Source organism: Euprymna scolopes, chromosome 46, assembly GCF_053919585.1.
Source record: "Euprymna scolopes isolate OS-2025 chromosome 46, ASM5391958v1, whole genome shotgun sequence".
NCBI lineage: Eukaryota > Metazoa > Mollusca > Cephalopoda > Sepiida > Sepiolidae > Euprymna > Euprymna scolopes.
In genome coordinates, this window is record NC_136527.1 from 33,640,230 (window position 1) to 33,656,866 (window position 16,637).

At 30.9% G+C, this 16,637-nt stretch overlaps 1 protein-coding gene across 1 annotated transcript; it reads right to left on the reverse strand.

Moving 5' to 3' along the window:
* Window positions 1-11,741: 11,741 nt before the first annotated feature.
* LOC145271280 (uncharacterized) lies at window positions 11,742-14,388 on the reverse strand. The gene has a single exon (XM_080126836.1). It carries the CDS (start codon window positions 14,216-14,218, stop codon window positions 13,349-13,351), a length of 870 nt encoding a protein of 289 aa, XP_079982962.1. The 5' UTR covers window positions 14,219-14,388; the 3' UTR covers window positions 11,742-13,348.
* Window positions 14,389-16,637: the final 2,249 nt, after the last annotated feature.

Sequence of the window (16,637 nt, forward strand, 5' to 3'; positions counted from 1 at the left end):
AGCAAAAATACCCTGGTATTTTTGACCTAAAATCCTTGACAAGTGAGCTCAGGTATTTGTATTCTGACAATGATTTCAAAAAATGTACCTCAAGTAAAGCTTTTTTTATTTATGTACTACTACGGACTTCTACGAAGGTTCCGAGGTTTGAGGGTTTTTTCTTGCTATTAATATAAAATTACATAGAACCCGTATTTTTTGTAGATTTCTATGATTCAAAATTCACGAATAAACCATTCCTTAATGAAACAAAAAGGGATTGTGAAGTGCTAATAAAAAATAAATCATATAATTATTTTATAATTCCATGAGACAAATGACCTGGCGATTTGTGGACTTAATTGCTAATCTGGTTAGTTGTCATTGTCATCAATTTCTTTATTCTAATAAACATATTTTTCTACTCATAGTAATGAATATCTCTTTTCTTCTATACTTTTGAAAGGGAAAAATATCTTATCTACTGTATCAACAAGACCACAAATTATATAGTATCGTGATTGTTCACAAAAAAACAAAAACAAACACCATGCAAGGTACGTTAGTCAATCTGTGCTATGCAATGGAGAATCACGCAATAGCAACTATGATTACTTATTTGGGTCCACGGGCCACGGATTGGGAACTAAAGTTGACAAAGGGCAGGGGGGCGGCACGACAAGCAATAATAGGCTAGAGTCGCCACTGATATATATATATATATATATATATATATATATATATATATATATATATATATATATATATATATACTAGCTGTACCCTGCCACGCGTTGCAGTGGCTCAATTTGGTGTAATGGAAAAATTTAATAAAAGAGAAAATGCATGTTTCTTATATTAGTACAGCAATTCACTGCAAAAAGTTAAAAAGAAGGCGAAACTAAAAAAAATGGTACTCTTGCAGAATTTGATCTGGATCCTCGAGAGTTTCTGTCAATCATTCATGTTTTGGACTTGACCAACAATCAGTGGATGAAGCCGAACGTAGCAAAAATGTTGAAACGCTAAATGTTTTTTTTTGTTGTTGTTTTAAAAAATGTGAGTTAGTAATTAATATTTGGTTGATGGTGGGGGGAGGAGGGTTACTATACACAGATTCGAAAAAGTTGTCCAAAAACAAATAAATGAAAGCAAAGGTAAGGTAATTTACGTTTCTACCTAATTGGATAATTGTTTAGTGTTTTTATGTAATGTAAAATGTTTAATTGGCTCAAAAAAAACAGAAATGGTCGCGGATTCTGTTGAATACGTTAAGTTTGGGAAAGTAAGTTGAAAACTAAAAACTATACAAAACAGTGTCTGAAACTCACCGATTATATGTTACCATGACATAGGCTGGCATAATCGGTAGGTTTCTTACAGTATTTTGTATAGTTTTTTTAGTTTTAACTCACTTTCTCTAACTTAAAGTAATCAACAGTGTCCACCACTATTGGTAGCTTTCAAATACACCAATAAACACTGTTTTTCGAGCCGACTAAACGTTACATTAAATGAAAAGGGTTTGTATTACTAAACACAGATACAAAGAAGTTGTCAAAAAATAAATATATAACAAATAGATGTTATCAAAGGCAAGAAAAGTAAGTGTTCTACCTAACTGGATAAGATTTTAGTGTTTTTATGTAATGTATAATCGGTTCAAAAACATTCAATGTTTATCGGTATATCTGAAAAATACAAATGGCGGCAGACTGTATCGAACACGTTAAGTTTGGGGAAATTTTGGGAAAATGAGTTTAAACTAAAAAAACTATACAAAATACTGTTAGGAACTCACTCAATATATGTTACCATGATGTAGGCTGGCATATAATCGGTGGTTTTAAACTTTTGCTCGATACAGGTGACGACTTTTAAAAGTCCCTTTTAGTGATTATCTGGTTTGAGGATATTTGTACAACTAAACGGCAAATCTGCTAAAAAAATCCGGTATTATTTTACTTTAAGGCCTGTTTCACGTTCATATATAACGAAATATTTTATTGTAGATTTCGGTGTGCTAAAAACGAATCTGCAAACCGTTTACGTAGCAAAAAAAAAGTTTTCATGATATTCATGAAATTACTTTTTCGAAAAGTGGGTGATCACTTTTTAATGTAAATTTAACTTAGAATGAGCACCCACTTTCTGGCCACCTGAGAGAGGGGCATTTTTCTGTTTCTTGGTTAAAAAGTTTTTTGTTTGATTTCTTTTGCATGGTAATAACCCCTGAACTCTGGGACTATTTTCCATTTAACAGCTGTAGCCTTCGTTTACGCTATGCGTAAGCATAAACGAAAGCTGTTTAGCCAATAAACATGGGAAAAAAATCCCCCTCTCTCAGGTGGCTAGAAAGTGGATGCCCATTTTAAGTTAAATTTACATGGAAAAGTGATCGCCACTTTTTCGAAAAAGTAATTTCTTCATATCATAAAAACTATTTTTTTTGCGACGGAAACGGTTTGCAGATTCGTTTTTAGCACACCAAAATCTACAAAAAAAAAATTTGTTATTTACGAACGTGAGACGCACGGCCCTTAATGGAAAATTATATAAAAAATCCGAGGGGAAATAGTTTTTAATAAAAACAGCAAATGAATTCGATAGAAAAAAAATGGATGCTATTTTTTTTCTTTCTGTGTGTTTCTTGGCTAAAAAGTCTTTTTGATTTCCTTTGCATGGTATTAACCCCTGAACTCTGGGACTATTTTCCATTTCACAGACGTAACCTTTGTTTATGCTATGCGTGAGCATAAACGAAAACTGTTAAATATGCATTCGCGTACCAAACTGCCTTGTCAAAAAAACCTTTAAGCCAATAAACACGAAAATAAATTGAAAAGAAAGTGGCCAGAAAGTGGGTGCTCATTTTAAGTTAAATTTACATGGAAAAGTGATCACCCACTTTTCGAAAAAAAATTTCTTCAGATCATGAAAACTATTTTGGTACTCCTTGGGCATTGAGTTCCATGGCTACCCGCAGAATTATTTAATGGTCGTTCCATTAGTACCCCCCTAGTCAAGGCTAACACATGCGCACATAACATTTTTTATTTATTTACTTACGTGGTGGTGGTGGAGTTTCTATACTGATAGGTTTTTTGAAATTTTATCACTGGATTATTATTGATTGAACACTAACCAGATTATGAAAAAAAAATTGAAAAAACAAATCATTTCAACATTTGAAACGGGTACTCACTTTTTAGTTACCACGTTCTGGTAAAGCGGTCACTTTTTATTTATTTATTTTTTCTAAATACGGAAGTGTCTTCGGGAGATATAAAATGGTCGCATGTTGACAAAGCAATGTATCGGGAGGCGTACGGGATTAAAAATTATTGGTAAATTTTTAGATTAGGTCCACCTCCTCAATTTTCTTTTAAATGACGGCTTGAAATGGTTTTCAACTATGCTGAATACGAAAATCGCATCGAAAATTTGCAGAAATAAGTAGTTATCAAGATATAAAAAGTTGTATTATGCATCGTAATCTTTGGCGGCCATCTTTTTTACGTGTGTGTATTTCTTTATGGCGCGTGTGCACGTAAAAAGATGGCCGCCGAAGAATACAATGCATAATACAACTATTTATTTCCGCAAAATTTCAATGCAATTTGCGTGTTCAGCATACTCGGAAACCTATAAATGTCGTCATTGAAAGGAAAATTGTGGAGGTGGACCTAATCTAAAAAAATACCAAATTATTAAACATTTCTCCAGCATGTTAGTGAAATTTATAATACTTTAAAAAGATTAAAAAGAAACAAAACAAAAACAATTTAAAAAAAAACAAAACCCACAAACTGACTAAATAAGTAAAAAAAAAAAATAATTAAAAATCTCGAAACTTTATGTTCATGAAAACAATAAAAAAAGTCCTGTTCTCTCTATTTTTTTTCTTTGAGAAACAAATATATTTCTGACTTACAAATGCGGTAGAGACTCATTATTTTTACTTTCTATGGTTTTGATATACCGCGTTTTTATTGCTTACAAAATGGGTGACTGATTTATCAGAACGTTGTAACTAAAAAGTGAGCACCACTTTCAAATGTCGAAATAATGATTTCTTTTTTACATTTTTTTTAATAATCTGTTTAATTAGTGTCCAATCAATAATAATCCAGTGAAAAAAAATCCAAAAACCTATAAGTATAGAAATTAAGCATGGGAGTAATGGTTGTACAACAACGTCGCCTTTCGCACTTTTACAAACATTTTTTTTTAAAAAGTAACTAAGCCATTTATTGATAATTTGTCACGTGTACAAACATTTATTTATTTACGTAGGCTTAACTCCTTTCATGAATAAGAAAAATTTTACTCTTTAAGAATAATAAAAGGAAAAAGTTACTGAACATTTATAAAAGGACTTACTTCTTTTCATGAAGGCCAGAGGAATAGTTGGCCGAAAAGTCGTGAAACAACAACTAATAAAGATGAGAATAATAGTCCGCAATAAATAAAAATGGTGCTAATGCAGAGAGCGATCCGCGCTATTTTTTAAATCATATTTCCACGTTTAAATAACGTTTTACGATATGTTTTTTATTATTATTTATTCAATTGTAAGGTTAAAGTACAGAATAGGTACAAAACATCCTTCCCTCCCCATGTTAAGAATGACTTTTTAAATAATAACATTATTTCAGCACGGATCACTCTCTGCATAAGTAATCTTATATCGAAAAACAAAACAAAAAACTCAAAAGCAAGCAACAAACTTTTTTTGGCCTTATATAATAAAGAAAAGATGTGTAAATTAAAAAAATTTGGAAGATAAACAAATGAAATATTATTTTTTGTTTTTTTTTTACTTATCGAGTTAACAGAAAATGAAATCTTTCGTCAATTCGTGGCTGTGAAATGAATCGAACCGGAAGTTCAGTTTTATCAACAGAACAGATTCGCAGTAACGGTTAAAAAATATATTTATTTTATTTAATATTTTTATTTTAATTAGGTAAATTTATTTTAATAACATAAAAACATACCTCGACTCTAAAAATGGGTTGTCTGAAAATTTCAAATAAATTGGTAACGTAGAAATATGGTTTTATTTTTTTAGAACGAACCAACAGTTACATTTATATATATATATATATATATATATATATATATATATATATATATATATATATATATATATATATACAGTTGTGCGCAAAAGTATTCGACCCCTACCAAAATTGTCTTATTTCTTTGAATGGATACTTCAATAATCCTTAAAACCTTCTTTAACGACTAAGTTCGAATAAACTGTATAGTTTTCAACAAAAAATAATAAAAAGCAATTAGTGCTTGATAATATAAATAAATTTATTTACAAAAATAAAAATATGGATGTTGCAAAAGTATTCGACCCCTTTTCATTAATACTTGGTTGAAGCTCCTTTGACCTTGATTACTGCAAGTAAACGTTTCCTATAACATCTAACGAGACTTCTACATTTGTCCACTGGAATTTTAAGCCACTCTTCTTGACAGTACAGTTTTAATTCAATCAAATTAGATGGTTTTCTTTTATGTACCGCAATTTTAAATCATGCCATAAGTGCTCAATCGGATTTAGGTCTGGAAACTGGAGGGGCCATTCTAGAACTTTCATCTTATTATTCTTTAACCATGCCTTAGTGCTCTTTGAAGTGTGTTAAGGATCGTTGTCTTGTTGAAAGGTATATATCCTTCCATGCCCCAACTGGTTCGCAGACATAACAAGATTTTCTTTCAGTATGGACTGATATTTTACTGAATCCATTCTTCCATCGATTATGGTTAATCTTCCAGTTCCATTTATTCTGAAACAGCCCCACACCATGATTGATCCACCTCCATGCTTAACGGTTGGAACGGTATTCTTCACATTATAAGCAGTATTTTCTTTTCGCCAAACACAGCGTTGCTGGTTGCGTCCAAATAGTTCCACTTTCGTTTCGTCTAACCAAATTATATTATTCCAGTAATCAATAGGCATTTCTTGGAACTTTTTTGCAAAATTTAATCGAGCCTTTTGATGAGCTTTGGAAAGTAAGGGCTTCCTTCTGGCAATACGTCCATGCAATCCGGGACGATTTAATGCCCTACGAATAATTGACAAGTGTACATCTGAGCCAGCATTCTTCAAATCGTTCTGCACGTCCTTTAGGTTAGATTTAGAGTCTATTGAAACTTGTCTAACAATTTTCCTAGCCCCACGTGTCGTAATTTTTCTTGGACGACCTTTTCTTGGAATACTTGATACAATCCCTTTTACTTTCCATTTTTTTGATAATGGACATAATGGTCGACCGTGGTATAGAAAAACGTTTGGAAATTTATTTATAACCTTCTCCAGACTGGTAGGCATCGATTACTTTCTTTTTAATGTCTTCAGAGTACTCTTTGTTCTTTGTCATAGTTGCAGATTTGTTGACGTTGAAAAAGATTTTTTTTTACTTGAAACAATTATTCAATCATTCAATATGACATTGAAGTTAAATTTGAACTGATTTTAGATTCAGTAGAGTCATAAATATTATTTATAGGAAATAAATACAAGGTCAGACTAAAATAATAAACTTAATGACGCTTTTATTTAAACTTTAAATTAAAGGGGTCGAATATTTTTGCAACATCCATATTTATATTTTTTGTAAATAAATTGATATATATCCTTAATCTCGAATTACTTTTACTGAATTATTGTTGAAAATATATACAATTTATTCATAATTAGCCGTTAAAAGGCGTTATGAAGATTTTTGAAGTATATATTCAACGAAACAAGAAAATTTAGACAGGGGTCGAATATTTTTGCGCACAGCTGTATATATATATATATATATATATATATATATATATATATATATATATATATATATATATATATATATATATATATATATATAGAGAGAGAGAGAGAGAGAGAGAGAGAGAGAATAAATAAGTAAAAATTATATTCCAACATGCATGATATTGACCATCTTATAAGCTATTCCTTTAATTCAGTTGACTTATACAATTCATGACAGTATCTGTTTCGTAGCGCAAAATCAATCACTAAATTATTATATCAATGAATGTAAGTAACCAATTATTTTACAATTCACCATTAGCAGAAATGAAGTACAACTTATGACTATCGATTGAAATGATTTTTTATACTTAAATTTTATATTGGACAGATTAGTGAATTAATTTATAATATAAACCGAGTAAATCTTTTTTATAATATTAAGTGAAAGACATTAAAACTATATTAGATTAATTATTAGTTGAATATGGATGACTATGGGTTACGAAATGTTTATAATATGAACGTTAAAGGAGAAGTAAAAATGAAATTAAAGAGGAAAAAATAAATAAAATTAAACTTAATATTTCGTTAGTTTTGTTCCAAGGGAAGTAACTCTGCCTCACTTTAATTCACATAATTTTTATTAATTACAATTACGATAAAAAGGTTTCAGATAATTTTTAAAGTTAACGTAGGTATATGCTTGGATTGTATGATTTTTGAAAGCTTGATTATAATAGTCAAGAAAATTGAATGATGTCTGGTTTTCAATTCAAATCAATTGATTAATCATAATAATCGTAGCGATCAATCGTTTTAAGCTTAGTTTAGTTTCGTACATACAAACATGTAACATAGTTTATAATTTATTAATGTTATTTTTATAAGTATGAATACACAAGTTAGAATTAATAAATTTACTAATTATTAAATAGAACTTCTTCTGATGAGTTAAGGACATAATAGATTCACTGATTGATATAATAATTAAGTGATTGATTTTGCGCTACGAAACAGATACTGTCAAGAATTGTATAAGTCAACTGAATTAAAGGAACAAATTATAAGTTGGCCAACATCATGAATTTTGGAATATCATTTTTTGTTATTTATTCTCTATATTGCTCTATAATTACATTGAGCTTCTTAAATAAGGATTGGTATAGATTATAAGAAAATATATTTCAACAGAACGATATATATATTCTCTTCTTTCTTCTCCCTATTTTTCTATTTATTTTTTTTCTTTTTCTCTCTCTCTCTCTCTCTCTCTCTTATCCTTTCCGCCAACCTCCTCTCTCCTCTCTTATTCACCATATCACTCTCTCCCACTCTCCCCTTCTTTCTATTATTTTTACTCTTCCCAACCCTGCCCCTAACCCCCTCCCCCACTCCCCCTTCTTTCTATATTATTCCTTCCCTACTCTATCACGGTTACATCATTTCATCATTCTCGCTTTCACATAACTCCTTCTCTCCCTCACATCTATTCACTATCCTGTTCTATTCAATTCATCTATTTTTATTTTAAAAAAAAAAGGTTTATTATTTATTAGAAAGTTTTATTTTCAGAAAGTTTTTTAATTAAAAATGGGCCCATAAGAAAGGAAAAATTTCTGTAAAATGAGACCAAACATGGCGTATTGCTACTTGGACGTAAGGTGCTACTAATTGGAATCATATCTAACATGGGATTGTGGAGAGCTTACCAGTGAGATGCCTATTCACATTACATTTAAACTTCTGCATATTATTACACTCAGGGAATTAGGGATCATGGGAAGCGGGTTCAAAAGTCAAGGGGAATTCTACTACAATATAAGGATTGTCGGCACCTAGAGGCTTCAATATTGAAGGGTTGGTATTTTTCTACTTTCGCATCATTCGGGAGTTTGTACATCGAGGGTTCACAAGTGCTATTTAATCAGAGCGCATTCAATTAAAGAAGTTACAAAATTGGCAAACAGATGCAACATTCCGGCGATGTGACAGGGGTTGGAGCATGGCAGATAGTGCAGATTCTATTAGATTTGAAACTCTTTTTGGATCATGTCTAATAGGTAAAGACTAGCGGTAGATTTATCAGCTTAGATGTGACGACAATACTCTCCATGGTAGAGATATAGGATATGTGGGAAATGCTAGGCCGAAAAGTTTGAAAAATGGGTTGTCAGGTAATATGTTTTTAGTTATGGTAATAGTTTATAGTTTTTTAATGATTGTTAAAGGAACGAAGCTTAGTCTTAGTAGCATTACCTGTTTTTTATCATTTGCGGTTCCATTCCTCTACAAACTGAACGTAGTTTTCTAATACCTCTGCTATTACTTTTGATATGTGTACATTCGTTTTCCCCTCATGTCTATTATAGTGAAATTACAAAACTGATGAAAATATTCTTGCAATTTCACATGACTAAATCAAATAAAAAGACTATTTTTCAACCATGAAAAGGATTTTAAAAATTCGAAGAAACACAAGTTCCTAAAGAAACTAGCATTGCTTTCAATTGAAAAAATATACTTCACTAATACACAAGATATCAAGTTGAAAATGATCTTTTCTTACAAATTAAAACAATAAGAATTATGCAAAATAAAATATTTATTTCTATATAAGATTCTATTAAGCTTATATATTTTATATGTATGCATATATATGTATTTTTATGCTTTAATTTTACAAAATATCGAAACAATAGGTAAAACTTTTTCTGGAGCAGTGTAACAGAGTACTCATGATAAAATCAGCAGCAGATGTAAGATAGCTGGCTTGCTATTTTATATTGCCTTTAACCTTAATCACTACCGGTTTTGAAGAACTGTTAAGGTTATGTGCGTAATTGGAACAGATTATTTCTTTTCGGGGAATCAGGTGAGGGGGGCAATGTTTTGTGGAGCTGGATTTTTTTTTAGATAAATTGAAGTTGTGTCTAATATTGCTGGTGTGGTAGACCTTTGTAAAAAAATCCGATCTTCGTTCTGTCGACAGAACCGTTTTTATTTTTTTATCGCCACCGAGTTATTAATTTGTTTTACATGGACATGCTTGTGTTTTGAACATATATAAATATATGGAGGCGTTATCAAACGTTCAAACAATTATTTTGCCATCCGAAAACTTTCATTTTTATCTTTTATTCTATTAACAAGTTTTTGAATCGGATTAATTTTGTAAAATGGCCGTTTTCATCTTGTACTAGATAATGTTGTATGGTCTTTACTTCCGGGTATTGCATCCTTATTTTGGAGAGTGGATGTGTTTGCATTTTATCATCTTAATTACTGTTAAATTGAAGGGAGTGCAGAGAGTACAACCCAGGACATGAGTACAATCCAGGCTATGATAACGTAATTGTGTGAAATTGGCAACACCCATATGTGCAGATCGAAATATAAATTGGATAAGATTATAAAAATAATAATTAGAAAATCGAAAGAAGAGAAGAAACATTAGAAAACCGAAATAAGTAATTATATTAAGAGAAGAAACATTTCTAACTAAAAAATTAACTAAGATTAAAAATATGAATTCATCTGTAACATTATTAGATTTTAATGGAAATTGTCTTTCTATTTCGATTGTCTTTATTCTTTTAGATAATCATGGATACATGCTTCGTCATCTCTTACTCTTATGTGTGATTAAAGACCGAAACTGTAGTTGCTCTCTACCGGTTGCACAAAAAAAAACTGCTTCTGAAACTTGAATGAAGTTCTTCATCTTATCCTCGTTCACGCTGTTTATGAAACACGTGATTCGGAAAGAGGGATTTGAAGAGACAGCAAAAAAACATATGGAAGAGCACACTAACCTGAAAAACATTCATGTGAAGCCCCCCCCCGCATTTAACGGTGGAAGTTATTTCAAGGTATTAGCAATAATTATGATAAGCAATTGGTGATGGTAAAAGTCAAGTATATGTTTTGTTTCATGAATGTATTATCCCAGGCATTATCTACTTATTTTGAATCACAAATTTTATATTATTATTGCGTGAAGTATGGCGAGGGTAGAAAGGTTATTTTCAGCAATTGATTAATTTGACATTTCTAAGAGGTTAATTCTAAATATGAATTGACCTTGTGTCTAACTTAAGCCATAGAAAGCATATGAACAAATCAGACTTTCGTGGTATTATTTCAATGTAGTGTTTGTTCTGTCCTAGAAGGATGTGCTCGCAGGTAAAACCTTTGAATGTGTCATTTTTCTATTGCAGTCTTTATTCAATTTTCGGAAAGATAGATTCCAATGATAAAATATGCAACTCTGTGAGGCATGTGAATAAATGTAGATTATAAAATAGAATTAAATTGTTGAATGTTGTTTGTGCAAAAGGTTTTAACGACATATAAGCTATATATGATGAATCACATTCCACCACAAAATTATGACCATGACGTTTTTAAGGTGATTAAATTTCTTTTTGTGTGTACGGATGGGAGTGCTATATTTGAGGATTTCAAAACAAACAACTTAGCATAGTACTTTTGTATACTTTGTAGTGGTGATTAATTTCTTTCGTCATTTTCAAATGCAAGTTAGTTCTTACAAGGATTCATTAATTCAAAATATTCATAATCGAAAATTGTTTAAAACTAGAAAAACCACACTCTTAATCTCATATATTGAGAACATACGCCTATAACAATTTTGTTAATTCTTATGAATTTTGGTGAGGGTTACAGTCGTACAACTCATAATAACCTGTTGCTTACCAGAAATATGCTGCAGGTGGCGTGATTAAAAGTTTCCCTAAATAAATGTGTCACATGATATGGCAAAGAAGTATCTCATGTGTTTGAGGATAGAAAAGAGTTTCCAATCTGAATCTGGAAAGAATATTCAAAGAAGAAATACATGGAAAAATAAAAAAATGCAGAATAAAATACTTAATTAAAAGTTAAATTAATAAAAGAATCAATTCGAACATTTTGTTAACTTTATTTCACGTTTGCAGTTCTCAGAAATGAAGGGGTTCCTACCTATAATAAATCTTTCTTTTTATTAAAAGAACTAGAATGTTGTTTGTCTCTTTTTTAATTTAATATATTTCAATCGAGAAATTAATTCTCATGCATTTCAACCGAGAAATCATTTAACCAAATATATTTGTCAGTTTTTTTAAATTCTTTTGTCTAATTCAGTTGCTCTTATAATTACTGAAATAAAAATTTTCCAAAGATTCCAGCTTTTTTCTATCTTCTTAAAAGCAGTGGTAATCAAGCTTTCATTGTGAGCAGTCATTATAATTCTATCCTGATCATAGTGAAGAAATCCTCTTTAAAGCCAGTCTATAAAACATTCCTTACTTATATAATAATAATAATTCCAGAAAAAACTTAGCACACTATTGTTTGGCACATTTTTTCCAATTTTTGAAATACAATGTGTGGAGTATATTTAACTACTATTTTGATTTCTGTAGCTGCTCTGTTAAGTAAAGCATCATTAGGAACGCTCTGTATGTGTTTTCATATGCCTCACCAAATGTCAATCGGATGTAAAAGAAGAACCACATAATTAACAAGAATGTGGTTTCTCTCCTGTATGTGACCTCTGTGCAAAAGAACCACATACCTCACAAGAATGTGGTTTCTCCCTTTTTTCATTTTTCTTATCATTTTGTTTAAGCCAGGGATGGGGCATCCTACCAGATGTCAAACATACACCTGCTATTTTAGACACTCCAACCGAGAGATCTTTTTAAGATTCTAACCGTCCCTTTAAGTGCAATTGTTTGAATCTCCTTTGCACTTGGTTTACCTGGTATATTTGTAAGATAGTTTCTCTCTTTTTTCATTTTTCTTATCATTTTGTTTAAGCCAGGGATGGGGCATCCTACCAGATGCCAAACATACACCTGCTATTTTAGACACTCCAACCGAGAGATCTTTTTAAGATTCTAACCGTCCCTTTAAGTGCAATTGTTTGAATCTCCGTTGCACTTGGTTTACCTGGTATATTTGTAAGATAGTTTGTAAAATTCTTTTTCATAAGTCCGGTTGCTCTTATAATTACTGGAATGATAGAGATCTTCTTAAGGTTCCAGTTTCTTTTCATGTCATACATAAGACCCTCGTATTTAGTAATCTTTTCCCTCTCAGCTCTGTTTAACCCAGCATCATTCGGGACACTAACTTCCACCAAGGTTGCTTCCTTCTCCTTCTTGTCCCATATTACAATGTCGGGTTTTATAGCTCCGTTTTCTAGGTATGTGGCTGTAGGGATTGCATAGTCATAGTGGATGGTATATGACTTGTTACCGACTGTTCTTTCGGGTATATGTTCCCATGACTTCTTACTGCATTCGATATTTAACTTATTGCAGATCGTCCAGTGGAGATATTTGCATACTTCATTGTGTCGCATTGTATAGTAGCCGTCCCCTAGCAGAACCTTACAGCTAGAAATCAGGTGGCTCACACTCTCTACTTCTGTGTGGCAGAACCTGCATTTGTTGTCTTTGCTGAGACCACTCATTTTTTTTAAACGCATTGGTCATCAAGCCTTGATCTTGGGCAGCTATTATAAACTTCTCCTGGTCATAGTGGAGCGATCCATCCTTTAGCAAGCTTATAGACCCTTCCTTACCGTTTCTCCCCCGTATGTGTTTTCATATGACTCAACAAACTTGACTTCCGTGGAAAAGAAGAGCCACATACTTCACAAGAATGCAGTTTCTCTCCCGTATGTGTTTTCATATGACTCAACAAACTTGACTTCCATGCAAAAGAAGAACCACATACTTTACAAGAATGTGGTTTCTCTCCCGTATGTGTTTTCATATGACTCAATAAATGTGACTTCTGTGCAAAAGAAGAACCACATACTTCACAAGAATGTGGTTTCTCCCCCATATGTGTTTTCATATGACTCAACAAACTTGACTTCCGTGCAAAAGAAGAGCCACATACTTCACAAGAATGCGGTTTCTCTCCCGTATGTGTTTTCATATGACTCAATAAATGTGACCTCTGTGCAAAAGAAGAGCCACATACTTCACAAGAATGCGGTTTCTCTCCCGTATGTGTTTTCATATGACTAAACAAACTTGACTTCCATGCAAAAGAAGAACCACATACTTCACAAGAATGTGGTTTCTCTCCCGTATGTGTTTTCATATGACTCAACAAACTTGACTTCCATGCAAAAGAAGAACCACATACTTCACAAGAATGTGGTTTCTCTCCCGTATGTGTTTTCATATGACTCAATAAATGTGACCTCTGTGCAAAAGAAGAACCACATACTTCACAAGAATATGGTTTCTCCCCCGTATGTGTTTTCATATGATACAACAAACTTGACCTCCGTGCAAAAGAAGAACCACATACTTCACAAGAATGTGGTTTCTCTCCCGTATGTGTTGTCATATGACGCAATAAATGTGACCTCCGTTCAAAAGAAAAACCACATACTTCACAAGAATGTTGTTTGTATCTCATGTTTGCTTGCATCTGATTCCACAAAAAGTGGGAATGTAATGAAGAGTGTGATGATAGGCACGCTAATAAATTTCAACTTTGGAAAATTTATATGAAGAAATTCATGATTATTTTAAACGATTTTAAAATCAACAATGCAGAAAGGTGCTTCTTATCCATTAATGAATTTCTTTTCATTGTTGCAAATTCTGAAAGTATAAAATAAATTTGAAAAAGTACATTCCATGTTGTAAAATTCAATTTATTATGTTGGTAGTTATCAAAAAATATCCAAACATATATTAATTAATTAAATTAAAAAATAAAATGAGTGTATTTTTAATTCAACACAGGTTTGTTTACAAAATTAATGTTTTTATTTTTCCAACTGAAAGTAATAACGTTTTTTTTTATTTTATAGATAAGGATTGAGTCTTCATATTATTTGATTCTTCAGAATACTGTTCTCCACTTGGGTGTTATTTTCACAACGTTTCTATGTTACCTCCGATCTTATTTGGGTGTATTTTGTCGAACTTGAGAACCTTTCTCTTGAACTCAAAAATCTTTACATAATTCTGAATGGAACGTTTTAATTAGTACATGGGATTAGCACACTCTGGTAGCGATGACTGGGTAAAAATTCCTAAGTAATCTTTAATTCTATTTTCAATCTCACTGAGGATAAAAACTTCAACGTTCAGTAGTATGTAACCTACAACTAAATTTTACCAAGTACTCTAATCATAGCAACATATATTAGCATTACAGGTCCTAGCAGACAATCTTAGTATGAATTTGAAGAACTATTTTGTTTCTAGATGTTATCAGTATTCATTACTTCATATCATATATATATATATATATATATATATATATATAGACAGTTTTATTACATATTACTAAATGTATATATATTATTATTAATGGTTCCTTTATCGTATTAAATAATATATAACCTAGCTTACTCTTCATTGTTTTTCTCTATTTATAATATTTACTTTATCCCATAATGGTAGATGATTTAACTTTTCCATCCATATATATTCTGCCATAACTAATTTTTCAATCTCTCCACATATTACAGCTTTTCAATGATTTTATAACCTTACTGTTAGTGAATGACATGACTCACATTTGTATAATTTTCCACATTTACATGGAATCTATTAGTCATGATTGTTTTCATAAATGGCTTTCCATGAACAACATGTTTCTGTAGAATCGAATCACTCTTGAATACTATATTAGGTCTAGCTCTCTGTTGTATTGTTTTCTTAAACTTTTGATATTTTTATCAGTAGCAATACACATTAACAATAAAATGCTTTGGATAATCACACATTCCAAGGGGATTCTGATAAAATAGTCATATTTTACAAACCAAAGCATTTTAAGTCGTCAATATACCACTGTTTTGTCCTTTTCAAACGAGTTTATAAATAATAATGTGCAGTATATATTTTGTATAATTTTTAGTATGAGTCATAAGTTTTGTAGGCGTGTCCTATCTTGATACGTTATTAGACTACTATAATCAGGGTTTTTTAAGTATAAGTAAAAATAGTTTGTTGTTTTTGCAATTGTTATATGTATGCACTGTTTTTCTTAAGTCAGCTTGCTCTTCACTGTTCTCTTCCATCTATAATTTGTACTTAGTCCTATAAAAATAGATGGTTTCCCTTTTCCATCCATATATATTCTGCCATATCTGATTTTTAAATCTTTCTACATATTACAGCTTTTCAACATATTTCTAATTTTACTGTTAGTGAATGACATGGCTCACATTTGTATAATTTTCCACATTTACATGGAATATATTAGTCATGATTTTTACATAAGCGGATTGACATGAACAACATGTTTCTGGAGAGTTCAATCACTTTTGAATATTCTATTGTGTCTAGCTCTCTGATGTATTGTTTTCTTAAACTTTCCTTATTTTGACATTTTTATCAGTAGCAATACACATGAACGATAAAATGCTTTGGATAATCACACATTCCAAGGGGATTCTGATAAAATAGTCATATTTTACAAACCGAAGCATTTTAAGTCGTCAATATACCACTGTTTTGTTTTTCAAACGAATTTATAAATAATAATGTGCAGTATATATTTTAAGAGTTTTAAACAAATAAATTTATAAATAATAATGCACCTTATATATTTTAAGAGTTTTAAACAAATAGATTTATAAATAATAATGTTCATTATATATTTTAAGAGTTTTAAACAAATGAATTTGTAAATAATAACGTACATTATATATTTTAAGAGTTTTAGACAAATAAATTCATAAATGTGCATTGTATATTTTAAGAGTTTTAAACAAATAAATTCATAAATAATAATGTACATCATATATTTTAAGAGTTTTAGACAAATAAATTCATAAATGTGCATTGTATATTTTAAGAGTTTTAAACAAATAAATTTATAAATAATA